This window comes from Aquila chrysaetos, chromosome 7, assembly GCF_900496995.4.
Source record: "Aquila chrysaetos chrysaetos chromosome 7, bAquChr1.4, whole genome shotgun sequence".
Classification (NCBI taxonomy): domain Eukaryota; kingdom Metazoa; phylum Chordata; class Aves; order Accipitriformes; family Accipitridae; genus Aquila; species Aquila chrysaetos.
The window spans coordinates 26,029,969-26,051,267 of record NC_044010.1 but is presented as its reverse complement, the minus strand read 5'-3'; the positions used below and the strand labels follow the sequence as shown (position 1 = coordinate 26,051,267).

General features: G+C 37.9%; 1 protein-coding gene across 1 annotated transcript in view; it reads right to left on the bottom strand.

Moving 5' to 3' along the window:
- Positions 1 to 9,338: 9,338 nt before the first annotated feature.
- The window catches only part of NCAM2 (neural cell adhesion molecule 2), a 338,699-nt gene continuing 326,738 nt past the window's right edge, over positions 9,339 to 21,299 (bottom strand). Inside the window, exon 18 of the mRNA XM_030021121.2 lies at positions 9,339 to 15,719. Coding sequence (XP_029876981.1) covers positions 15,608 to 15,719 — 112 coding nt within the window. The 3' untranslated portion in view covers positions 9,339 to 15,607. The remainder of the gene's footprint in view (positions 15,720 to 21,299) is intronic.

Genomic DNA, 21,299 nt, shown 5'->3' with positions numbered 1-21,299 from the left:
CCTCTATTCAGCCCCCCATGCTGCTGTACAAGTGGAAGATGTTAATTATCTTTAACAAAAGGTAAAAATCATTCTTGTGACCATTAAAAAAACTAAATGGGTTTAAATTAGCAAACTGTTAACTCTTGCATACTAGTGCATTTATTTTAGCTTAGCAAATATAGCACATCTAGCTCAAAATATATGTACATAAAAATCCTAGGCAAGAGCTGCAGTGTGAGAGGTAGACCTATTTATAAGCCATCAATGAATATAAAGCACCAAGTGTGGGGCATACAGCACTTCATCTTCTGCACACAGCCTTGTTCCTATCAGTGCAAGAGGAACCTCAGAGAGATTGCAATATAAGGAATGGGTTATACCAGTATAAAGACAGTTCTACTGAAGTTAAGTGCAAGACATAAGAGAAAATACGTATGATGAATAAGTATTAATAGTGAACAGTGTCCATTATGCTTTCATGCCTGTGGAGCAAGGCATAACAGAAAGAAAGCCTACTTCCAGACTCCTTAAATGTGGATTGAATTTGGTTCCATTAGAAAAGCAAAGCTTTGATAAAATTACTACTAGTCGTTGAATGCACTGAAGCAATTTACTTCTCTTCGCTGTCAGCGGATTCCACAGCATATCTGACATAGTCTTTCTAATTTTGGTTTTAATTGTAGGTGGTAAAATCTGTGATGGCTATTTAACAGTGCTAGGGACTGACAACTCAATTCACTTATATCATGTTGGGACTTACAACAACCTATCTGGGATTTTGCATATTCCTATTTTCATTCTCATGCAACACTGGAAAACTTAGCACAGATGGTTCATCTTTATAATACTGTAATTGAATGTGTATTATCATCTCAGATGTTTTGGCAGTTCTGGGTGGTGTGAGGAGGTTGGCTGGCAAAAGAAGTCAAACTGGTAAAATATTGTGATGAAAGGAAGCAATTATGATGTTTATTTCTGAAATATTTTGTAGCAAGTGATGAATCTATCTTAATTTATGTGCGAATACAAATTTTTCTCACTGAAGAAATTAAACTGTTATGAAAAAAACCTAAAACAAACAATTCGTATCTATCTGCCTGTATCTAACAAGCTGAAAACCTTTGCTTTGGGAAAATGCTGTCTTTTTATACTATGACAGAGTAACATGTAGTGGAACATAAAAATACAGAAGAGAAGCTGTGCCTAGAGGCTATGTGTTAAGTAGTCTACATCCGTCCCAACTTAAATCTAATAAAACATTAAATTATACTGCTATTATATTTTAAGCTTAACCAAAATGACCTATGAAATCCAGATATATGGTATATCTTCACTGACAAGCAAAAATTTCTTTTAAAGGCAATTATCATTCCTTGCATTTCTAAATGCAGCATGATGTGATGGCAGCTTGTGTACTAGTGCAGTGGCACAAAGGTAGTAAGGAGAAGAGACTGTAACTGTCATTGCAAGTTTCTGCTATACTCTAATATAGTCCTGATTAGCATGTTTGACAATCTCTTGTTCACAGACTCCTAGTAAGAGACAAATTAACAGTGATCAATTTGGTTGTAAAGAAGATACAGGACAGAAATTAATTTTAATGATGTGAGTTGGAACTAATTTTTAGAGAGTATTTTGTATTACTAAATACACTGGATTTTTTCTAAACACCCTTGGCTACAGGGGAGGCAGCAACTTTCATTACTATCTTAACAGTGTTACCTACTGGAATGCTTTCAGGATATTGGGAAATATTCACAGTCCATTTTGCTTCTAGAAAATCACAGCCTGATTTGAACTCACTTGAAGTGATATGAGTGAGGGTTAACAAAAGAAAGTGTACAAATAATCAAAGGTCCACAAATTAACCATTTTTTTAAATAGGGACCTGTTATTTTACTGTAGTAAAGAGATTTTTAAGACACGTGTATTACATGGTCATCTGTAAGCAGGTCTAGCAAGAATCAAGTAAATAGAAATCACTTTAAAAATAAATCAACCCTATTCCAATAGATAAGTTTGTTCCAATAGAAATGGTAAGTCAAATTAAATCCTTTAACCCCTTTATTATGGCTTCCTGCAATCACAGTAGTAGCCCACTGTGTACTAGAGGCCTAATCCATATTATTAGAGAAACTCAAAATAGCGCTCCGCTAGCTTGCATGATCACTGCTAAGTGCTATACAGTTGCACCCAGCCAAAATTAATTGCCAATAGAGGGGTATGAGAGACTCTTCACCTACCTTACCATTGCGAGTCACTGTGCCCGTACCCTTAAACAACATGTATATACACTTATTGTAGTCTTAAACTGCTTCCATAAAAATTCAAATTGAGTAAAAATTTACAAAGCCTGGCAGCCCACCATCATGTCCTCTCCCAGTCCACCAGACTAAGAGGGCACACCTGTCTGAGGCAGCAGGTGCTAAGAAAAACCCATGTACCTCCAAAATCTAGTGATGCATACACTGTTGTCCAGCATGTTGCTATGATCTGCCTACTTGCTCAGCTAAATGACCAAAGTAGAACATACAACTTCAAACATGACCTGTCTGTCTGACACATTTTTGAAGTTGAAACCATGGAGCTGTGTGCTGGTTTTGGCTGAGATAGAGTTAACTTCCTTAATACTAGCTGGTATGGGGATATGTTTGGGATTTGTGCTGAAAACAGTGTTGAGAACGCACGGATGTTTTCATTACTGCTGAGCAGTGGTTACACAGAGTCAAGGCCTTTTCTGCTTCTCACCCAACCCCACCAGCAAGTAGGCTGGGGGTGCACAAGGAGGTGGGCGGGGGCACAGCTGGGACAGCTCACCCCAACTGACCAAAGGGATTTTCCAGACCATACGACGTCATGCTCAGCATATAAAGCTGGGGGAAGAAGGAGGAAAGGGGGCACATTCGGAGTGATGGTGTTTGTCTTCCCAAGTAACCATTACATGTGATGGAGCCCTGCTTTCCTGGATATGGCTGAACAACTGCCTGCTGATGGGAAGTGGTGAATGAATTCCTTGTTTTGTTTTGCTTGCATGTGTGGCTTTTGCTTTACCTATTAAACTGTCTTTATCACAGCCCACAAGTTTTTGCACTCTTGCCCTTCCAATTCTCTCCCACACCCCACTGTGGGGGGGAGCGAGCAAGCAGCTGGGTGGTGCTTAGTTGCTGGCTGGGGTTAAACCATGACAAGCTGTTACAACCACAAGTATGGTAAGAACTGGAAGTCATGCAATCAGGTCATGAATTAATAGGTCCATGAATGGTCCAAGGCCCCAAGAAAGGGCCTGTGCACAAAGAGAGGAAGAAAGAAGAAGCAGTATGCTTCTTGTGTTTGTCTTCTTTACAATTCAAGTTTGACAGAGGAAAACTTCCATAGTGGAAAAAACATCCAATTACATAAATTGAGCTTAACCCACCTCTAAGGCTAGTCTAAAAAAGTCTATAAAAAGACAAGATGCAGGGACTATAATTTATCTGAACTCTGCAAAAATTCCACCTCAGGCAGGGCTTTGCAGCACACCTAGATGCTACATGGTTGTCATTAAAATTAGTGAAATAGAGCCTAAGAGGAAGGAAATTACTTGCTTGCAGAAAAAAGAAAATGTTTCAGTGACAGTTTTGTATTCAGTACTATAAGAATAGGCCCACAATATGCAGGTCATAGTCCCGAAGGAATATTTGGGAAAACCAAAACAAACAAAACCAGAAACATGTAAGCAAAAAACCCACCCAAACCAAAGAACTCCACAAAGAACAGCTTGGTTTAGTACAATTCATCAATTATACCTTTCCGTGGCTTCACCGTTAATCAAGGCTGAAGAATGGAAAAGGTGAGAAACAGGGTTTACCCTCCTCTGCTTCTTTTCTGAAATCTGTTTCTAATAAATCACACTGCAGGTCCATCATTTTTCACCAACATGCCAAGGTAAGGCAAGACCAGGACTTCACTGAGAATTTGAGACAGCTAACATCAATGTACACACTCAGGAAGACCATAACAGCTAAACAGGAAATACAGCCACTGTATGAAAGCCTCCCATTCCCACTCAAAATTAGGAATAGAGTGACAAAATATATCCAGAAAGTTATGAAGAATTAGGGTAAACTCCTAGTCACTAACTGGGGTTATCAGTGAAAAGTATCAGATCAGGAAGTCTATACACCCTCCAAAAATAATTATTTACACAGACATCTGCCCACTCCCCACAACACTGCAGCACAACAAGTTTTCCTATGGTATCCATCTAACATTTCACTCTTCTCTACCTCAGCATGATAGATCTTTCTCTCTCTATCACTTGCTTTTCATTGTTTAAAAAAATCCCTATTTTCTGCCAGCAAATTTCTTTTTTGGGTTTCACTTAAACTTTTCCCACTGTCTTTTTTTCTTATTTCTCTCACTAACCTTCTAATACATCTTTTGCCTAATTCTACACTATTTTACCAAAGTCCTTCTGCTAATTCCCTCACTCTTCCCACTCCTCTTCAGAATAAAATGTGATTAAAAATTATTAAACCCCTAATTCTTGTCCCCAGTACAGATTTCTTATTGATTTATCATGTCAGCTTTCCCTCCTCCCCCTCCTCTGCTTTCTCTTTTTTGACTCTTGACTTTTTGTGACTGTAATTCTGTTTCCACACCACCTCAGCCTGCTCAGGGCTTTTATATACTCCAGCAATACAAGCTACAGTAACGAAACAACAAAGCTTGTTGTTTAACAAAAAGCTTGCCTGTTACAATTCCTCTACCAATAACTCCTTTTCTTAGAAGCAAGAGAAAGCTATAACAACACCTAAACATACTTACCTCTGGGAAAGAGCAAAGTTGAAAGCACCAGCCATTTGCAAAATAGTCACACCTGCATTTGTTTAACCCCTTTGAAGCTATACTGCTGCCCTCAAAAATGCCTAGTAAGAAAAAAAAATCCTAGAAGAGGTTGATTCTGCAGTTACAGATAGTTAAGGATGTTCTCAAAAATATGTTTTAGGAAATACTGCTACTAAGTTAGTGTTTCCTTTGTTGTCTGTTATGTTACTTAAGTATTTCTAGGGAAATTTGGGTGGTCTGGCATAGGGAAGAAATTGTCTCAATTTTCTGAACAATAAGCTAATTCATGGTTGACCTTTCACATAGCAGTAACTGACAGCACTTCAGAGCAGTATGTCTCCACAGACAGCATAATCTGTCAAGACAGCAAAAGTTTTTCATGCTAAGCACAGACATTCAGTTTCTCATAATTTGATAAAGAATTCAGAATTCTTTGTGGTAAAGTTAACGATATCATGATTATTGGTAATAGGTCTGCTTTGTCCAGCTTGCCACTCGGACATCATACAGAGAACGCATCCTCTGCCCAGGATTTAGCTATTGCCCTCATGCTCAGAGAGTGGTAACAATTCGAGTACTAAATGTGTGATCAGTAATATTTGTATTGCAAGAACTGAATGCTCTGACACATTAAAACACAAGTGTACTAACACTTCATGAAGCAGCAGCAAAAAGATTCCTCTGCCACAAGACCCAACAAAACCCACTTTTAATCTAGGGTTTAAATCTTGCAAACAGTTTATTCTTGTTCTTATATTTATTGTGAGTAGCCTCACCGAAATCAGTAAGATAAATGGGTCCATAAATCTTTAGCACAAAATAGACAAGGAGAGGAAAAGAAACATCACTCTCTCTTGGCAATTGATTTGCTCAATCTAAGCAACAGGCACCCAAAATGGAAATTGGATCCTCTGACCCCTAATTCAGTGTTCAGCCTTTCTCTCTGTCAGTCTTCTGCTCTCCCACTTAAGACAAATTACGGACTACAAGGAGCTTATCTCCCAAGGATCTCATACAAAATACAACAAAATCAATCTGCAAAGAGTACAATTAATCTACTTGTAGCACTGTACTTTTCTCAGCTGAGAAACATGCTTAACCTGAATTACTTGAATGATCAAGATCTTATTGCTTTAACACATTGGCAATGTGCACTTACCCAATTCCCATCTCCAAAACCATTTTTTTTTTTTAACTTCTAAACCTTTAAGCTAAGCCTGAGAATACATAAACTTATCTCTCTGTGAATTTTCTCTCTCACTCTCCAGGTCTGGGAAGCCCTGACTGTCCCTGCCCACCCCTGCAGCTCCCCCCACCCTGCCCACAACCCAGGACCCCATATCAGGCTCCTGGTGCCGGCAGCCTCTGCCCCAGCAGCACTTTAGCTAGGCCTGTCCCCATCTCAACTGAACAGGTTGATCCTGACCTCCTGGCTTGACTTTGGCCCTGCATCACCCCTATGGGCTCGCTGGGACTGGGGCTGCCCCAGCTGCCCCCCTGGCTGCCCTGCTCCTGGGCTGGCGGTGGTGGGAGAGACCCTCGCTGCCAAAGCATCCCAGACCCCACATGGGTCCCCCAGTGCCCTGGTACCAGGGAGCTGCCAGCCCTCATGGCACCTTGACTGGCTATCTTTCAGCAGCATCAGAGAAACTGAATACTAACTTTTAGTGGCTTTGGTGTTTTTTTGGTTTTTTTTTTTTACTTAGTGGAGTTAGCAGTAAATTCATCAGTAATCAGTAGTGGGGCTTCAATTACTTTTATGCATCTACATTACTGCTTCTCTCTCATGCCCGTATCCAGCAGATAGAGAGTGGTATCTTCAGAAATCCTGGACTGATGCTGGAGTCAAACGTTTTCCTTGGTCACATATTCAGGATCTTCAGGTCCCCATCCTTCAGTGTAAGACAAAAACATGGATCCTTCAGATGGCCATAGATTGTTTCAGTTTAAGGAGTTTATATTGCCTTGGTGAAGAATACAAGTGACAGTGTACATGGCAGTGATATTATAGTTGTGTATTGTATCACCAAATTATGCAAGTGGTGTTTATTTGTTTTCCTTTACTCACAGCAGCAACAATCGTATTTTACAGAGTAAATGCCTTTAATTTTTCAAAAGATACTACTTTCTACTGAATATATACTTTACAGAGAGGACGGAACAAAACACTGCAGCTGGGCATGTCATGAATACCAAGAAGGGCAGAACTATTACTCCAGTGCAACAATTAACACTTGTGTCCCATTAGGGAATGGTGTCATGAAAAAACATGTCTATAATGAAAAGCTTTGCATAGGAAACCTCTAACATACATCACTACTTTCATTCTGCCCTACTTATGACATAGTAGTTCGAATTTTGTTGCAAGCACCCTGTCAAACTTGCAGTATACTATGTGCAAGGAGTCATTACATTCTCCAAATTTTTTTATTTTTAAAGATATCTGTAATTCACAAATCCATTTGAAAGCAATTCTTTAAAAAAAAAAATCACAGGTTTTTTTTTTTATTGCTTTGGAAAGTGTCATAGCATTACATAGCACCTTCCTATTTTTTGTGGTTAAAGATGATTTAGCCCTTCAAATACAAGTAAATGATTACTCTTTTCCCCCTCAGTGATAAAAATAAGTGCCAAAGTAAAATTTGTTCATCATGTCATAGACTAAGACAATGAAACTTCTTTTTAAATTTGAAAATAGTAAGATGTGATTTCTTCCTCACTAGTTTAGTCCTAAAAGATGGCATTTGCTTAGTGGAAAAAGCTTTTCTTTTTAATTCAAAACTTTTTTGTTCATCAGAGTGCCTGAATGAATTCTAGAAATTCATTGTCTGACCTGATCACCCTGCTGCCAGATGTGGTTCATTCTGCTTTTTCAGCAATACCATTGACAATGCTTTATATTGGTACCAACTGTGGGTATGTTTCATTGCTTTGTTCAATGTGACTGAAAGATAGGTTCATCTTTTTGCGAAGTAAAGGTTTTTTACAGAAATTTAAGTATGACACTACACTCAATTTAGACTTATTTTTTTTAGTAAGTGTTTAATAAATCACCAACGAAGTTTTAACCTTATCTCCAAATATAAGCATATTCCACATAGGAACGAGCTTACAAATATAGTTTATCAGGATCTGCTAGGGCTCAAATGAGAAAGATAGTTATCTTTTGCCAAGAATGCAAAGTATAAGTGACATATTTTTTCCATTTTGTTTATTTTTTTGGTACAGTGTTACCTGTGTCTAATTTAGCAATGATATGGGTAAATATATTGTCCTTATCAAGGTACCTGAATATACTTCTAAATAATTTTTCTTGTATTTTGAGTAACATGTCTGAAATACAACAAAGCATGATATATAGTGGCAAGGATGAATTTTAAAAAGCTAAATCTGTTTCTGAAGATATCATACATTATCTTTGCTTTATCAGTAATTTGCAATAGTTGTATTTACTGCTCACCTGTAAATTAAAGGGGGACCTGTCTTGCGGCCAGCGCACTAAACCGATTGACACTTGAGATACCTGAACTAAATTTATGCATCATTTGATGAAGTCTGGCTTTTTCTGACCAAGGGACATGACTATATGAAAAACTTTCAGTGGTGCACTGATGTTAACAGAACACTGAACCAGTTCCCTCAGGCTCAGTTTTTCAATACAAGGAGACCTTTTTGCTAATTCTTGATGCTGCCACTGACTTTTAGCGAAGCACATGCCTAAAATGGCTGCAGGGTCAGAGCTTAAGGAACTGTGGAAGGAAGAAGATACAGCTCTGAAGACTTTGTTGGTTGAAACATTATTTTTTTCCTATGTACAGCTCCTCCCTTCTTTGGTTGGTGTGGTTTGTTAGAGCTTAGGTGGCACTCAGAAAGCTGATGCTTAGGCACGAATACACATTCTAGCAAGTTTCCACAGGAATTCAGTCTCTTAGGAGGCTTCATTTTGTTGGTGGTAAAACAGAGGTTATAGATGTTCCTCTGCCATTTCAGGAAAGTGGCTCAGCTGTATTGTCTGGGGTGTGCTTTGCCCATCCTCCATCTTAGTGGAATACAAACCAGCACTGCAGTAAAAGCCCATTTAATTGCAGACTGTGCCTGACCTGTTATCACCAGTTCCTGGTGGTGCTAACACAGTTACAAGACTTTTGGAAGGCTCAAAGTTTAGCAATACAAGTTAGCTTCTGCTCATAATATCTTTTGTTGGCATATACTAAATACCTTTAGAATATTGCACTCGTATTCTTTGGAAAAAAAGATTATCTTTCAACACTAACATTTAGAGGGCTGATCATAACGGGCCTCAAGCTCAGCTGGAGACTCAGGATGCTACAATAGCAGTTTTTAATAGCACTGATGTGTTTTGACAGCAAAGAGAATAATAAATTGCAGGGCTGCTTGAGCATTATTCAGTACTTGTATAATGGGGGAAAAATAATTTATATGTTTCTTTTTGGCAATAAGACTCCTAATGAATCAGACATCTTGACAGAAAGACACTTAGCAAAAATAAATGTAACTACAACACTTCATTAAAGTAAAAGTATCTTTACTATTAATATACAAATGGTGAAGAGTGACAAATAATTGATTTACTTTAAGCCATACTTTCAATGTCTTTCATAAATACAAAACCAGCATCTGTGATATTACTTCTTTTTACAGTATAGAGATATATATATATACACAGCATTTCATAGGGACATAAGATTTTTAAACAATAAACAAACTAGCTCCAGTGGTAGCTAACTTATCAATATATAATTCAGCTGGTATATATCGCAAGTGGGCTGTTGACGTGTGGAATAACAAAAACAATATATGGTATGCTTTAGCTTATACTGTACACAGCATACAAATACATACTGAGTGCTCATTGTAGCAGGAAAGCTATTTTTTTTTTTAAACCTTGTCTAAGTAGTTCAAAATTCTTAGTGAGAAATCTACACCATGAGCAACGAAATTATCTTCCTGGGGGTCTGACTGCTTTATATATTTGTCACTATATTTGATCTATAGAGACTCTGAGGGTTTGTTTTCCCTTCCCCTAACCCTGTATTTTAGGTTTTAAAATGTAGCCTACTTACACGGTAGCATTAAAGGATACAGCAGGGTTAATGTTCCCCCTCCTCTGGTTTTCACTGCCTGCAGTACCCTGCCTTTTGGCAATGCCCTCCAGCAGCCTCTCTTGTTTCAGTAGCTCCCCATTTCCCTTGTCACTGCTAATGAGAGGCAAGAGATGCTCCAAGTATGCGAGCCCTCTCTCAGCTCACTCTTTGGCATCTGTTCTCTCCAGTAGTGGCTTTCCTGAATTCTGTCGGCACAGCATCTGGTCATCTCGCCCGCTCCCGATCTCACCTGCGACTTAAAAGCTGCCAATACAAATTTGGCAATAAATATTTATTTCATTCCTCTGGGCTAAAAATGGCCAATATTCAAGTTTGAAAGTCAAACATCATGAGGCTTACAATGCCTGTTAAGAGGAAAGATAGACTGATTAACTGTGATTTCTCAGAGCCTGATCCAAAGCCAAAATTTGTAATAGAATGGCTTCTTTTTAGCTCAGGTTCAAATAAAATTATATAAGAACGCATTTCTATGCGCAGTGGAAATACTGAAGATCACTTAAAACTTAGTGAGTGGTTTCCCTCCACCACTACAGAACTGCTGTCAAGTGGATTGAGTACTCCAGGAGATGATATGAAAAAATCTGAAAAGTGGATGGAGCCTTTTTAAAAAAGATTTATTTAACCATAGTAGCTTTGCATTGATCAGCACAAGTATCTGAAGTTAAACAAAGGGATTTAAGAAGAAACATTACTTCTTACAGTGTTTTCATCTTCACCTAAATAGTATCGCAATCACAATGAATTATTTAGAGTGATGTTTCATTTCTTTTATTTATGGGCATATAGTAATGTATGGGATAAAACTGTGATCAGATATTTTTATCAATGTTTCCTGATCAGTACAAACTCCTGATAGGAAAACCTCCTCTGTGCAAAGCGTTAGCAGGAGCCTGGCAGGACATTTAAGTTAAGTTCCACTTACACCTAGAACTCCGATTCACAAAAGCGACTCGATCAGCTGAGTACATGCAGAGCCTCGCTGAGATGGATAGATGAAATTCAGGCCCCACTGAAGTCAGTTTGTGTCTTAAAGTCCAGTGAGTCCTAGGTTCCACTGTGGCCCTTCTTGCAGTGCTCTCAGCACCCCTCCATAGATCAATTCATAATAGGGGTCTTGAGCTTTTCCAGTAAATGGTCTTTTTGGAGGCCCTTTAATCAGGAGTGAATGTCACCCAACAGACACAACAATTACTCTACAAAGATATTAATTCCTATGACAGCTTACACAGAGATGGTGAGGCCACAAATGACTGTGAAACAAATATTCACTCCAGTTTTACTCCAGAGGTAAAATGGTGGGAAGATGCTACACATCACCCTTCAGATTTGAGAAAAGATTTTAATGGTTTAGGTCTAAGTACCTAAATAGAACTAAGGAGACTTTCTATCTGACTCTTCAACTTGATAAATTGGTCAAAACACCCGTACACACCCGCCATGTGCTTCATCTACTTGAATCTTTTCAGCAGTAATATACCCATGATGACCCTCACTAGAATTGTGATCTCAATAGAGTTTTGCAAATTTTGTGTTTAAAATATTTACGTGACTTGAGAATACTATCTCCAGTTTACTTTATATGAGTATTTTAGCATATTTGAGCAGAAAAAGTATGTCATGGTAAAGCTTTCAAATATTTTAAACAGGCTTTGTAGACAAATTATTGAAGATTTTTCTTTAATAAAGCAGAGTGGCATGCTATCAAAAGGCACAAATACATTTCCATTATCCAGTCTAGGAAACAGAAAAATGGCATGATTATTATACTACACTTTGATGATTGGCACTTAAATAAATAATCAAAGTAATTACCATCATAAAAAGAAAGCCACTTTTTTGGATGAACATCAATGCAGAGGCTGAAGACAGCAGGTGGAATTTACTATACCAGTGACTGTTGTCAAACAGCCTTTATAGATGACTGTCACTGTGTAACTACATTGTATATATCTACGAAGAGATAGAAAGTAGGCCCAATCCTGCAAGCTCACCTATGAAAGTACATCTGTCCTCCTGCTCACATGGACCCCACTGAGGTCAGTGGGGTGCCATATGAGGGGTGGGTTCAGCCACACAAAATTTCTTGCAAGACTGAGGCCTAAATAAATTAATCTTTGTCACATTAGGCATTAGCATCACCAGAATAGTAAATATTTCTGCAACCACAAAAAAATCTTAGAAGTTGAAAAAGACAAATAAACAAAACCAGAAAAAACTCTCCAGAGTACATTTGTATACTAAATTGTAAAACATTAATTAAAACTTTTGTTACGATTGTGGCAAACCAGAATTCAGGTCTACTAAAAAAAAATAATAACAAGAAGCTCTAAGTCATTTTACTTAATTTTACTCCTTATTTTTTGTTGAATAGAGATTGTCACTGCCACATTCTGTATCATTAATAATTTCAGTGGCTCCCTCCCACCCTCATCCCTGGAGTATGTTAGCATAACAATTCAGATTACTTTTATAAATAGTTATATTTTGTCAACTCTTCTGACATTTCTTACTAACACTTAAAATTACTTTTAGAAAGTAAAAGTGACATTTATACAGATACCTGTTTTTTTTCTTTTTAGTCTAGAATAGGAAAAGAAAATAAAGAAATGATGTTATTCCAGTTCTACACATATCTTACAAATTACTATGTGCTGTCCCTCATTTGGAAATATTTGCAAATATCAGTGTTTTTAAGCATTCTTTCATAGTTATAGTTTGGCTTTCTCCTGCACAGCAGTCAAAGCACAAGAGAGAACCTATTAATCCACAGACCAAAAGGTATGCTTGGAACAGTCCATCAGTAATTCAGAACTGTTTAATTCTCAGCCCTCACATAGCCCAACTGGCAAGAGCCTTAACAGCAGGAAGAAAATACTCCTGGAAATAGCTTTTGATTTGTAATCCAATATAGTGGAAAATGTTTTTTGCTTCCAATATTGAAATAATTTTGCAGGGTATTTTACTTGTAAAGAGTAACACAGGTGTATTAATAATAAATGTGCTAAGAAGACTTCTTAAATTCTTTAATCCCTTTACATTGTAATTAGAGGCCATATTAGGAAAAAAACCCCAACAAACCACAACCACCAAAAACCAGAATCAAAAACCCCAATATATAGCTGTTAGGCCATGAAGGTGTTTTGTGTAAGTCTCAATAAGAAGTACTAAAATTTGAAATGCATCTACAGTTGAGCCTGAACACTGTTAGCTATGCCCACATTGTATAGGAACCTTGTTGTGCAAATGATCATGCTGGCTTCAGAAAAAGCACCATTTGCCTAGCGAAGCTTGACTTATGTGAATATGCATGGCACCACCTAACTTTGTGATGGCAGGTAGAAGAGAAAAGGATGTTTCCTACCTTCATCCTTATCCTGGTAAAAATACTGCATGAGATGATGTGGGTTGCAGATGTTCAAGCCACACCAACCATGTTACTTTCAACTGCTGGAATTTTCCAGGTCCCTTCCTTACATTTTGATAGAGGGAGGAAGCCCAGCTGCAAATACATACTTTGTAGAAAGAACATATGTTCATATATATATATAAATAAGACAACTGGTTCTTTTAATGGCAGTCCTGCTCACTGTGTACTTAGAAAGAAACAGGACAGAAATTTAATAGACAAGCAGCTATTTGGTAGTACTGTCTGCTCAGTATGTGGAAGCAACAGTGAGAGGTCATAAAGGAATATCTTCATCTTCCCTTCACCCAGAAGCAGTGCCTTAGCACTTAAAGAAACTTATTTGCAGCAGTTTTAAATTATTCTCTTTCACAACTTTCATCCCACATTGCTATCTCCTCTTACCCATTCTTTTCACTTTGGTACTGGTTTTGTAGGAACTTGGCCTCTTATCCTAGCCACACCACTGGTATGTCCTCAACTACTTGGTTCACTGTAGGTATTTCCCAAAGTGAGGAAAAGTTGTAAGAAAACCCATAAAATGACTTGGTTTTGAAAAATAAGGAAGATCTATGAATTAAATATAACCTCCTCAGCTGCCTCAAATGCGCTAAAGCTTGGGTTAACAAGCAGGTTAACCTGCCATTTTCCTCAAATTTAAGGATACTCTTTCACATTTCACTTTCAGCTTTACTACACAGAATTCAACAACTTTGCCATGACCACAAAATATCGGCTAAGGGTTGATGAAATTCTGTGGGAAACTGGGAAGTATAAGGACTTCAAATATGAGCAAAATTCAGTTATAGCGTGGAAAGGACGTAATTTGCTGAGTAAAGCTATGCTTAAACCTCAGGTATGACTAGATGTGGAAAATCCACAAGGTACTTTACAATTTACTCCTGACAAGTAGAATTTTTCAGTCTAGTTTTCTATATAGTTTATCTACTTCTTCCAAAGCAAGACTTTGAAGAGATTGGTAGGTGTGGATACACTGCTGGAATGGAAAAAAAATATATTGCTCCAGTTAGTGGCACCATTAAATCAATCATAATAAATAGCAATTAATTTTGCATCAATTAAATCAGTCAAATTTCAGTGGAACATGTTAACCAGATAATAAAAAGGATTATCTTAAGGAATGCTTGACAGGAAAAAAATGTATTTGGTCTAATACAAGATACTATTAATAATTTAAAACTGTTCCTAACTGCTTAGCCAAAGTCTTCCTTTCCATCTGTTCTTATGGGTTTTTTTGTTAAGACAAAGTGTTTGAAATCATAAAGGAACAAGTGCTACTTTAATAAGGCCAACTTTTAATATTTCATGTACTGATTTGGGGACAAAATGTATCTACTACACTAAAATGCAGTTTTAACCCTCGACTAAATGATTAGCACTAAAAGAATGAATACTGTATATGTATAAATATTTTGGGACAAATAATGTGAGTTTGTGTTTATTGTAAGGTTTTGCTTGAAGCCAAGATTATGATCAAAAAAGAGTTTTCTTTTCACACCTTTGCTGCATTTTAGTTCACATGCAACCTCCAAAACTTTAGTACAGAAAACCTGAAGCACTGAAAATCCTGGAGCCTTTCAGAGTCACACTCATGTAGTTAGGACGAGGCCAATATACTGCTACAAATTATTTAGCCAATTTAAATCTGTACATTGTGGTTATCTTTTTATTTTACTGAAGAACTAAGGTGAAACTGCTGGTGGAGCTGGCTCTATATTGAAGAGTGTCTTTTTTTTGTTTGCTTCAAGTGATAAGCACAGCTGGAATGACTACTGAGTGTCTGCCAGTACTAAGGTCTTAAACATTATACTGAGACTGGTTTTCTTTTTTTTAAAGGCAACCTAAACTTTTGCTTCATTATAAATGGAAACAAATACAGCAGTATATGGCACTTTATGTATGTAGCTTGCACTGTAAGATCTGGAGAGACCTGATGTGTTGTTTGTGTTTAGGGGTGCTTTGTAACTAGTCTTCTAAATAGACATACTTTGTCATATAATAAATTACAGTTCTTATTCTGCAGATTTTTCAAATTTATACCATGGGACTTGGTGTCAGCAAAACTACATACTAAAACCATTAACAAAAAAATAGAAAGGAACTGTAGACAGAAACTGTTTCATCATATGTACACATGTACTAACTATTCCAAGCTTAAGTTTCCCAAGGAATTAAGGTCAGCTGTAAAGTTTTGGTCACAGGGTTACTTAATCCAAATGCATTATCCAGACAGCTGTAGTTTATCTTATTATGCTTTGCTATCATCTTCTTTTGACTGGATGATGTCATTAGCAACTTTGATTTCTATGGTTTCTGGATTTAAAGCTTCTTTCCCATTTTCGTCCTTTAGTGGCAGCTTCCTGTCAGAAGAAAAGAGGAATCATGGTAACACATAAATAACACATAATCTGGAATTTAAGTTTACAACATATGTATTGCTTATACAGTTCATGGTGTTTCTAAAAACATAATTTTTTGAAAATAATGTATAACTATTTTATTATGAGCACTGAGGTTCTTTGCTTTTAGAGAAATTGATATTAACTCTTTCCATTTCTATAAAGCCAGTAAAAGCTAAATGGCACATAAGATCATTGCTGCTGTCCAAAATGCAGTTTCTTCAATAAGACAAAAGAAACAATAGAATGCCAAACAACTTCAGCCAAGACAGTACAGAGGTATGTGTTCCCTAGGATACCATGAAACACTTACAGTCAAGCCTTCGGCTGAATCTAGATTATACTCTTTTTTTATGCCTGTTTCTAAATGTAAATTCAATTGTATACGAAAGAGGACATCTATCACAGGAGGTTATGCCAAGACATAGGTAAAGGAAAGAAATTCTTATAGCACAAGAAGGTAATGGAAGTTATTTTATTATTTAGAAACTTCTACAATTTATTTTTGCCAGATCACACAATCTAGCTGCATTAATAACATAGCTCTTTTAAGACTAATTTAGAGAAAACACTGAAGAGTTTTATAATCCTTAATTCCAATGGCAAAAGAGGCCCCACCCTTACTTTACAGGAACGACAAAACACTGATTTCATTCAAAAAGGTCTTGAAAAACATTGATTCCCTACTGCCAGTAGTTAGCTGTCAAAAAATATAGCTGTCAAAAATATGTATGGTTTACTCAGATGTTCCTATAATAATGCCTCCTGGGCATAATATCTGTTAATCATGATTCCAGTTTGGGTTTGCTTTCTGTTTTTTAACTAGGGAATAGTATGTGTATGCCTTTATTATTCATAATAACTGTTAAATGTTTCAGTAAATTTCCACTGTGATTGCTTTGATGTCCCGAAGAGCAATATACTGTTCAAAACCTGTCTGGGGTATCCCTTAGGAATGTCTTGTAATAACAGTGTTTAATAACAACAAATCAAACAAAGCAATACCTAAATTCTCAGTCTTATGAAATTTAGTCTGTCTGAAACGAATTAAGAAAGATGCTGTTTATCTAGAGGTTCAACAACAAGCACAACCTAAGTCTGAGAGAAATCAAAGAGGAGACTAACTTGTTCTATTACAATAAAATATGTGGGAAACATATCAGCTGTCTGGCTTTGAGCACAGAGGGAGTTCTCCACTAATTGTCTGTTTCACATGGCACACGCAAAGGAAACAGACTTCAGCCCACAACAGGACGCCTGAAAGAATGGAAACAGCAGAATTGACACAAATCTATTTTTAGAAGAGGATAAAACACTGGGGCAGAGGAAGCATGGCTCATGAGATGCATTTTAGGTAAGTAGGCACCTGTGTTAAAGGCCTGATAATGCAAAGCACTTAAACTGCTATTAAACAAAAGACCTCATTTAATCTAGTTTTATATAAAGGCAGAGTAATTTCTCAAAAGATGGTGCTGAAAGGGAGGATATATTTAGTCAGAGTAAACACTGGGCAACTGACAGAATACACTGTGTGGAAATTTAAATAAATTGGTTTTGGGGAAGTGAATTAAGAACTTGTTACAAATAATTTGAAATTATTTGAAATAGGAAGATTTGCTAAAACCCTGTTGAAGGATACTAGATATTACTGAAATCCATGCTCATGCAAACAGTGGGATAAAAGTAGCCTTGCTTTCAATGCAAGCAAGGGGAAAAGAAAAAGAATGAAAAACAAATAAAATGTTTTACAAATTTTCCTCATCAAAAAGTCTATCCACCATTCTTTGACCTTACTGTCTTTAAAAACTTGAGAGTTTTTTTGGATATGATGTGAAGTTATCAGTTCAGTTATCATTAGACATTATCCTTTTTGACTCTTACAACACTTTTTTATTTTGGAATTTTCCTCTCCATTTGATCCAAATATTAATTCATATTTAATCTCTATTAACAGATTCCATCATTTTCCTCTTTTAATTAACTAAATCAGGTTTAAATGTTCTAATTAAACCAATTTTCCTACACCTGATTTTTCTTTAGCTACATCTGTTTGAAATAATTTTATATTTTTCAGCTGGGCAGACCAATCCTTTCAAATCTTACAGTATTTTATAATAAAAGCTTTTTTGAAGAAAAAAAAAAAAGACTAGAGAACTTTAAAAGGTTCTTTTGCTTTAATCAGATGCTGGCTGTTATCAATCATTAATAATATTGACTTCCTCTAGCGCTGCATGTGGCCTAACTGCAATAGCCTGCTGATATTACTCATACAAAATTTTGACTAGAATATTTACTTTCCTATTTTATAGGAAAATGGCTCCTAGCCATTTTGATACTGGAATTCACCCAGCTTCATTAATACTAAGAAAAACTTAAGAGAAACACAATAATGTCAGACTAGGAATGTAATTATAGTACCACATTGCATGTGGTATTTTAATTATATTACAGAAATGTAACATGAAATGCACAGCTTAAATTGATTTCCTGCCAGCATTATTAAAACTTGTTGACTTGCAGGTAAAAGTGCTTTGTGCTCATCTGTCATGCATGGATCTCAAACTTGGTTTTCACAAGAATCATCTGAGTCAAAATGTAGATTGCCAAATAATATGCTAAGGAAGATAATGAAAATACTCTATTACTGTAAAAGGAAGTCATGTCTTTATTAATTATTTCCCACAAATGCATTTAAATTGCATTTAAAGTTCTGAGTATAATTTGGTATTATTCAAAATAATTAAACTAATTATTCAAAATATTTCATCTAATGTAAACTGAAGGCTTATCTTGTATACCTTTAAGACACCCGTAATTAGTCAGAATGAATCCCACCTTGTATGAACATTGCCTGCCTGGAATGTCCTTGAAACTTTTCCTTCCTGCAAACGAAGCTCTTCCCTCCAAGATCCCCAACTGGTCATCCTCACCCTGCTCAGCATGTGCCTTTCTGGCTGATAGCACCTGTTATTGACAATGTGGTTTTGTGTTATTCCTACTGAGAGACTTAGTTCTACCCTACTGCGTCCTCCTTTCCTTTAGTGGTGTCTCACCCGTACTTTATGTTGTTTCTGTTTCATCGGTTATGACCTGTGTCTGAGGAGAAGTTCTTTCCATGTTCCCCTATACCAGTGTCCCTTCAGATGTCCTGATTGCATGATGCTCTATTCCTCTTTGGTTTCCTAAGTGACAAGGTCCCAAATCTTTAGCCGACCTCTGTCCAGCTGTACCTTGGACTGCTGCCTTTTGCCATTGGTTGTGGAAGAAGAAATTACCAAGAAGGAAACTGTCATAATTATTAATATCTCTTAGCAGTCCTATTCTCCCAAGGACATAATACCCATCAAACTCCTTATCAGTTGTTCCTATGATTTAGTTATTTTTTCATGCCACCAGTGACTGATTCTTTCCCCGTCCCCTAAGATAATAAAACATTTTTTATTTTAACTCTCATATTTCACTCCTGTCAGCTGTTCTAATGACTGGGACAAGCAGGAAAAAATGGAACTTAATCTTTCTTGGTATCATGTCCCTTGGTAGATGAATGCCATTTGTATTTGCAAGATCTGGTGTTACAAATAGTCCTGAAGCATGAAAAAATGTGGCCCTGCTGCCTTACCCACTAACATATCCAAAGCCTGCCGGACTTGTACAATGTTTACAACTACATTCCCCTGACTCCTTAGATAACTCTGGGTTCTCTACAGTGCCCCTCATTATAAACCCTAATATGAAGAGCAAACATATCACTAGTCATTCAACAAATTCCATAATTATTTAATTAACACAAGTTTGAAGTCTTCAGGTACAGGTTCTTTAAAGAAGTATATAGCTTAATGTGCAGTTACTTAATACCCGCCCCCCCCCCCGCCCCCATTTACTACAAATGCCAATGACAGCCAATAACACAAGCTTTTTTCTTATTAAAGGTTCTGGCTTTTGCAGATCTAGATAATCACAAGGAAGGCAATTTTGTTGTATTTTCAGAAAGATAAAAAGTCTGTTTTATAAGAACATCCTCTCCTTTTAAAAAACAACTGTGATACCATCAAATAATCAACAGGTGAGTTTCTGTATTTACTACAGAAGCGTCTTCATAGCTCTGACAGCTTTAAGATCTCATGAGGTAGGAGACCTTCACAACACATGAAAAGCTTTGGGCTCAAGCCAAAGAAACTTGGAGCTTTCTTTAATAATTTCAAATCAACTTTTGAGGCTCAGAAATGAAACTCTTGAGCAATCAGTTCATGTCTTTTAACACCACTAGGTGGGCTCTCAATAGAAGGAATGGCACTGTCATCACTTTTGTTGAAATAATAATTTCTCTTCAAACTAAATTTTCAGAATTAAAAAAAGAAAGCATATCAGAAGCTCTCTTTGTAATAGTAAGCTTAGCAAAATACCAGCTTGCTTGTGCCCCATCACAAATGTTACTCTACCCTCCACACAAATTTTGAAAAGTGCTATTCAGGTACAAACACCAGCCATTCTACCCAGTTTAATCTGTTCCAGGGGCTGCCACACAAAAGGGAGGAGAGGACCTGACCACCAGCATCCAGGATCCCTGAGACCAGGGCTGGTCCCTGTGACTCAGGAGGCCACCAGAGCCTGCAAGCCCGGGTGAGAACTGCTGCAGTTTCTGTGCTGAGAGCAGCTTGCAGGGATGGGAAGGGGGCAGGAGGGAACTCAGCAAAATGGCTGCCCTTCAGTGCTATTAATCCAATTACACCACGTGGACTTAAATACTGAGCTAAGCTCTCAGTTATGTGAATGAAAGCAGGAAGGGACCACGCTGTGGGGACATGGGTTTCTGGAGCATGGGATCATTCTGCACTACATACAGGGTGCGTGTGGGGATGTGTGTGTGACAATCTAAGGCTATTCCTGAGAGTCAGGAGATTATTCCTGCAGGGTGGTTGATAACTGCTGGGTAAGTGGCAAAGATCAGCTGCACCCAAGAAAAAAATCCTCCTACTCCTGCTCAGCTACCACTGCAGGGTCGGGAGGACTGTGGGGGTGAGGTGTCTGCAGGTGCCGGGGCTGAGAAAGAAGGTGGCAGGGCTGTGGCCTGCCTCTGCCGGCTGTGGTTCCCCGCAGGTTTGAAGGTTAGCCAGGAGCGACAGAGGAGCACCAGGGGCAAGCTCTGGTGCAGCTGAGAGCCAGAGAGTGCAGGCAGAGCCTCGCCCTCACCCTCCAACCCCTGAATGCAGCAGGCAGAGCTGGGGGCAGCAGCAGCATGTGGGTCCATGTCCCATTGGGGCCAGGGCTGGGCACGGGCTGCTGATAAGGCTGGAGCTGATATGGGGCTCCTGGTTCCTGGGCAGGGGGGACCAGTGGGCTGGGGAGGGCAGGGCAGGACTGCCTGCACCTCCCCACCCTGACACAAGGTCTGTTTTCACCAAGAACACAGGAGGAGCTCCTCAGCAGTCAGGGCATCAGGGCGGGCCAGAAAATTCCCCCAGATACTCTCTAACCTCCAAACAGGTGGTGGTGTAAAGATATGCTGCAGGATTGCCGCTATCGCGGTATTGCCATCCAAAG